The following is a 6,683-nucleotide window of genomic DNA, read 5'->3' on the forward strand; positions in this document are numbered from 1 at the left end:
CTCCTATCACCTATAAACAAAAGAAGGTGACAAAGATGTCTCTGTCTTTTTTATTAGGAAAGGATGCAGAGCGTCGGGCTAAGGGGTAGATGAACCATGAAGTGAAAGGAGTATGAAGGAAACTGGGGGATTATGTAGTCGCCAAATTACTCATGATATATATATATATATATTCGAGAGGTCCAGTTCACTCAAGCTTTTGAGGGATAAGAACTCTTTTTCAGATGACGTGTGTTTAGGTGAAGAGGTGGTATTCTCAAGAATCTCAATCACAAACGTTGAATTCTTGACATTTCTTGTGAAATTGTACGAAGGATATTGTCTTGTCTTAAAGCTAAGCGTCCATGTCAAAACCAGCTAGCAAGTAAAGAAAAATGAAAATGTTCCTGAAACTTCTGAATTCCCATCATTTTGAGTTTGCAAACCATTAATTCAAGTTGGATAAGTTTTAAGTAATTGCAAAGAATTCAAAGTAGTCCCACCAGCTTATCCAAAACAAGAATTTACAAGCAACCCGCAGCCAAAATTAATTAAAACACTGCCTTCTGTATTAAAACAGAGCCTTGAACAGAAGCAGCGTCAGAAGAGAGAGGGGGGGGGGGGGGAAGAAAACATATTGGAAGCTGTAGACAATTCTTGTAGTGAATTTTGTATTATACCTTATATCATCTGATTATAAGAGTGGGCCTGGATTTGCTCAACTTTTATAGAAATCCTTAAAATAAAATCTTCGTTATACAATGCACACTTACCAGTATTAATTTGGCCAATTGGTTTGGAACAGAAGTAATCTTGTTGTTGAAGCTGATGTCCACCTCATACCTAGCATCTGTTTACTTTCTCTACTCTTTTAAAATAATACACAGTAATAGTTTGTCTGAAGTGGCTAGTCTTCCACTAAGAAGCAGCCCTCCCACTAGACGTCATTTGCGTGGATTAATCAAGCAATAAGCTTCACTAATGCTGAGTCCAAATGGTTAAAAGAACAGTTTTCCAATGGATTTGGAATTGTTCAAGGTACCAAATCAAGCTAATTAATCCTTCCAAAAACTGAACATGGCCTGAAATCCGCCAACAGGGCCAGCATTCTCAGCGGCAACTGCTTGTTTCACTTTCATAGCAGCAAACTAAGGTCCCATAACAAATTACGACAGTACATCACATAAACACGTCCAGAATCATTTTTGGCTTTACACAAAGCTTCCAAACGTTTGGTGCTCTTAACCAATCATTTGTTACCTTAGCCACAGTATCCTGCTTCCAAACGTTTGGTGCTCTTAACCAAATCATTTGTTACCTCAGCCACAGTATCCTGCTTCTTGATGATGATAAAGATTCCAATCGTTTAAGATGTTGAATCTCCTGACTGTTGAGAAGATAATTAGCTAATTTGGTTTGTCCCAAAGATTATAGATATTTATCCAAGCTGCGCCTTTTTCTCCATTGACAAAATAAAAATAGAAAACCAGGAAAAGATACAATAATGTTGGCTTGTGATTCTGTTTGAATTTTATACATGTATATGGTCAAGAGCCCACATCGATATAAGAAAATGGTAATGAAACGAAAATGGACGAAATTATCTTCAACAGTTATCTCAAATCATTGCCGTGTTGGCAATTCCAACCAATCACATCCAAATTGGACCTATATAATTTGGTAAGCACATCACCTTCTAATCACTTGTCCACCAAAAACCAGTTCCTTTAATACCAATTGTCTTTCCCACAAATTTAGGCACGTAAATAGAGCATAGTAATTTCACTAGTCAAATACTACTAGTTACCATGGCTTCTTCAGAGAAAGCAGCACCAGGACCAGAGAAGATTGAGGCAGCAGTCACAGCGACAGAGCCAGAAAAGATTGAACCACCACCACCAGCAAAACCAACCCTGGTGCCGGAAGAGCCGCCGCCGGAGACTAAAGCTGTAGCAACTGAGTCCCCTCCTATCAACTACTTTCCAACAATTGATGTGGTTTTGAGGGTTCTATTGTTTGCTGCAGCAGTGGTATCTGTTGTAGTTACTGTAACTAGTAAGCAAACCGAACTTGTTGCAATACCATTTCCACCTTTCCGGGCACCCGTCCCTGCTAAATTCAATCATTCACCCGCCCTCATGTAAGTCACATCTAACCGTATTGGTATACTTTTAATTCGTACTATCAAATCGTTATAATATTTTTTTTTCATAAAACTTCGAAAAAATACCAATCCCAACGAGGACTTTAGCAGATACATATTGTTCAGTTTTGATTATTGTTTGTGAAATAACTTCTTGTGCCTAAGCATGTTATTTTTCTTTTCTTGCTAAATGGGCTGGGGAAAAGCTCACCATAAACAGTTTACGTTGTTGTTTCCTGGTGCCACTTATGTTTCATACCGCGACGCTTTCTATCGTGTAGTTTAATTATTATTGAGGGAAGGCTCTTATTTCCCTAGCTTCATTGCTTCGACCTCTATTGACATTATTCATGATTTACCAGTAGTAAAAGTTTTGAGAATATATAGACTATCCTCCATTCTCAAAGATATCTCAAAATGTTCACATTTCAAATGACTTAGGAACAATTACCAGAAATAAAGAATTGTGGGCTTGTACGGAAGGTAAAGAAAAGAGTAAAAAAAGTTCAACAAAAACAAATTAGTACAGCTAGATTATTAGATTTGGTCCACTTAATTCCAAAAGCCGACACTGGCTTGCTTCTGCTTTAGGAGAGATTGGTCTATGCTTCTGCTTTAAGAGATATAATAAAAATTAATTTCACGTTCTAAGCTGAGGATGACGCGTACCAATTAATGGTTTCTGGGCCGGAATTTTCGGACAGATTTTCTATGTCCTATCTTTTTCACCAACAGGGTGCCTGTAAAAGAAGACTGGTGGTGGGTGGCCCCTATAGTTTCTTGAAATTCGTATTAAAATCTCATTGCGATAATATTGTGATGAAAAAAAATATGGAAAGATGATGTCTAGTAGTGTATTCAAATAAAGTTGAGGCTTACTATTTTAATTTAAGTTTTTTGTTGACAATTATTTCATTATCTCCAATATTATAGTGTAAAAATTGTTGTTTACATCCCTGTTTTAACTTTTTTCACTTGTGAAATCACAAATTTTGAAGGAAAAAAAAGTGGTGAGAGGAGTGTGAATAATAATTTTTGAAGCGTCACTGACATTTCTGTAATGTTACAAGATTTTTCAAGGTTTTATGCTCTCGTGATGCCCAAATAGGGGACATATATAAAACTCCATTTCTTACATTAGAGGCTTGTTGCAATACATGGTTGCTTTCAGTAAATTAATCCTGCTCTTTACAACAATTTGATGTACGTGAAATAAAAAAATAATTAAAAAATATGTTTAAAAAAAATATAAAAAGATGATTCGTAAAAAGGTACTATTGGGCACAAACATTTTAACTTGATTAGGTATATCCATTTAAGTTTAATATCGTACACAAGATTGGTTGCTGATGTTGATGAATGGTAGGTAGGGTTGAAATGGATATTTCCTTTGAATCTCATGTGTAAGGAAGCAACTAGGACACCTGAGATTGGATAATTTTTTTTTTCCTTTTCCATTACTTACGAATGTAGTATCCTTTTCTGCCGAGTGCGTAGAATTAAATGCACAGTTGATTTATTGGTAGTATTATGTAGCTCAGCAGCATCAATACTTGACGTATCTATTCTATTGATGGAGTTTCTAGTCGTTCTTCTTGTTTGCCCACCAAATTCTTCCGGAGGACAATTTTCCTTTGTACATTAATTTTGGGTTGACAAAGGCTGCTGGAAAATTTTACATCAATATATATTTTTTGTTGTTGTGAGAAGCCTTCTTATTTTCTTTGGCAAAGTATTTGACTTTTTATTGTTCTATTGACAATGCATGCAGATACCTTGTAGCAGCACTCTCAGTTGCTGGCCTGTACGGCATCATATCTACGTTGTTGTCTGTTTATGCCCTCTTGAAACCAGATTGGTCAACAAGGCTGTTGTCACATTTGGTGATATTCGACGTGGTAAGCCTCCCATGAACTCCTTTCTCCAATTAAGATGGTAGTATGTTTCTTTGGTTTCTTTTCCCCCCTTATTAATTAACCTCCTGGCACATGACCGTGGTAAAAATGAAGTAAAGAAGCTTCTGAGTTTCAAGAGAAGAAGCATCTTAATAATTATAAGTTAATTATCTTGAAATGGGAAAATTTCTGAAATTTGTGTTTCTGGTTCAGCTACTTCTGGGAATTGTAGCTTCTGCAACTGGAGCTGCAGGTGGAGTTGCATATGTAGGACTGAAGGGCAACTCCCATGTTGGCTGGCGAAAAGTGTGCGACACATATGATGTGTTCTGCAAACATCTTGCAAGTTCTATAGCAATCTCATTGTTCGCTTCAGTCCTGCTGGTATTGCTTGTTTTGCTCTCCATTTACTCATTATCCAAGAAGATTCCTAAGTAGAGTCACTGATCATGACCTGAGAGATATCTGAACCATCTTCAATGTACCCGTGTGTTAGTGAGTACCATTCAGAGTTTGTGTATGCATGGTTGGTGTTGGTGTGCAGCAACATTGGAATTAGAATCTTCTCGTAGTGCTTATATGTAAATTTAAAACGCAGTGCAATTGCGAGGATTCATGTTTCAGTTGCAACTACTGCAACACTATTCTGAAAATTCTCTGCTGTCTGTCATTCCTTCAAGTAAACATGTATAGCATCGAACTTCAGGGCAGGCACGTGGTTTCATTGCCTGAATTTCTCTTCGCGTCCAAAAACCATGCAACTGCAGAGCTCTTCGTTTCTTGCATTCACTGTACATAAACTACATTCTTCAAGCAAATTACTCTTCAAAACTGCTTCTAAAACTCTCTCTCTCAAAGTGAAGGACGCAACACTTACCTACCCTATCTACAAAAGTTGGATTTGCACATCCATGAGTACTACAGGAAAAAAGAAAACGTCAATTATCACCAAACTTGGGGGGAAAAAGTGCAAAAGCCTTAAAAGGAAAGTCCACTTAAGAAAAGTTACATGCTGAGAAAGGCTACTCAGGAAGTTCTTAAATTGCAAGCCAAAGATCACAAACAATTGCTGACATGGCAATAATCCATCTTAAAATTAGTTGACTCGGCAGGCATTGCTTGTCTTGCTAATTTTTATAACAGGTTATGCAATAAACAACACAACGAGCCAAAAGGTTAATACATAGTGCCAAACCTAACATTTCCATTGATGTCCCTATCTTTCACATGAATCCCATCTGCTTGAAGATCCAAGCAATCCTTGCTGCCAAGGTAGCTTCTAGTTCTAGCTGTAAGGAAACATGTATGAGAAGTCAAGTTTCTATCATGCAAATGTTGAGAGGACCATATATAATGCCCAGTCTTATCATATAGGACAAGTGCAGGCGAGTGAAAACTCGAGCAAATATAGCATCCAATTGATGATCATTAGCAAACATAGCATCCCCAGAATCCAAAACCTCAGCAAGGTACTTCTCAAAAGTAAATTCTTGACAACCTTTCTCGGTAAACTTCCTTTAAGCTAAAAAAGTGCAGCGCCATGGAAAGTTCAGAGAGGTCAGTGGCCTGGCTCCGAAGAAGTCCATTAATATGAGTTTAATAGCCTATGACGAAGATTTAGTTTAACATAAAAGTTTCGTGTCTAACCAAATGTCAAATCTTTGTAACACTCCACAGAGAAAGAGAAAGAATTTCAAACGAATATAATATCTAATGTATTAAGATAAACATCTAATAAATATTAGCAAAATCATTCCACAACGAAGATAAATATCTGATATATTAAGATTAACAAAACCATTCCACATAAGATGTCTCACGATAACTCTAACAAAAGCCGTTAGAATTTATCCCATAATATCTTTTAAAGTAATTACAAACACATTTTAAAACCTCATAAGCTCCTCCAAAATAGTACGTAGTAATTTAAAACCTCTATTAAGCCCCCTCATAAACACGTAAGGTCAAAATGATATGTGTTAACTTTTTTGCACTTCCTCTTCTTCGATGTATTTAGCTATACTTCTCGCTAACTGCCCAATCCTTTTCTCCCATGCTTTCTTTTTATTCTTATGCTTTTTATACTCATCCTCATCCAATCCAGCAAATTTAACAACTGATTCCTTCAAATAAGCTTCAAGTTTTTTCTCCTTTACGCCTTTAGAAACCACCAGATGAGCTGCCATATTTTCTTCTCGCTTACAATGTGTTATCTCAATCTCAACACACATTTCTTCTCCTATACGCTTCTTCAATGCCAAAATGTCGCTGTACAACAACAATACACAGCAAACAAGACGTTAAGGTTACGAGTGACATTCATTCAATGCCAAAATCTTGCTCCATTCAATGCCAAAATGAATGTTGTTATACGACAACAATTCACAACAGGTTAAAAGTAAAGGAACAAGTAATGGAAGAATCACATTGAAAGAGAGAGGAGAAACTTACTCATAAGCATCCAATTCGAACACGGAGGCATTATTGAAAAGGATGTAAAAAAGGGTATGAAAAAGATCAATTGGAAGATATAAAAAAAAAATGGCGTGGAACATCAGAATGGCTCAAAAAGAATAAATGAAAAGGCAAAAAGAGTTGATTACGTTGGAGGGCTGTTCAGAGATTGGTTGGGACATGTGAAGGGGGATTTGTTTTTTGACACGGTT

General features: G+C 36.7%; 1 protein-coding gene across 1 annotated transcript; it reads left to right on the top strand.

Moving 5' to 3' along the window:
* The first annotated feature begins 1,641 nt into the window (after positions 1–1,641).
* LOC113738135 (CASP-like protein 1) lies at positions 1,642–4,752 on the top strand. The gene is made up of 3 exons (XM_027265326.2): positions 1,642–2,119; positions 3,894–4,020; positions 4,231–4,752. Exons 1-3 carry the CDS (start codon positions 1,788–1,790, stop codon positions 4,453–4,455), a joined length of 684 nt encoding a protein of 227 aa, XP_027121127.1. The 5' UTR covers positions 1,642–1,787; the 3' UTR covers positions 4,456–4,752.
* The last annotated feature ends 1,931 nt before the right edge of the window (positions 4,753–6,683 follow it).

Source organism: Coffea arabica, chromosome 3e (genome assembly GCF_036785885.1).
Source record: "Coffea arabica cultivar ET-39 chromosome 3e, Coffea Arabica ET-39 HiFi, whole genome shotgun sequence".
Lineage (NCBI taxonomy): Eukaryota > Viridiplantae > Streptophyta > Magnoliopsida > Gentianales > Rubiaceae > Coffea > Coffea arabica.

Coding starts and splice junctions, on each gene's coding strand:
- LOC113738135 (XM_027265326.2), top strand. CDS start 1,788: ATGGCTTCTTCAGAGAAAGCAGCACCAGGACCAGAGAAGATTGAGGCA. Junction 2,120..3,893: donor AATCATTCACCCGCCCTCAT/GTAAGTCACATC, acceptor CAATGCATGCAG/ATACCTTGTAGCAGCACTCT. Junction 4,021..4,230: donor ATTTGGTGATATTCGACGTG/GTAAGCCTCCCA, acceptor TTTCTGGTTCAG/CTACTTCTGGGAATTGTAGC.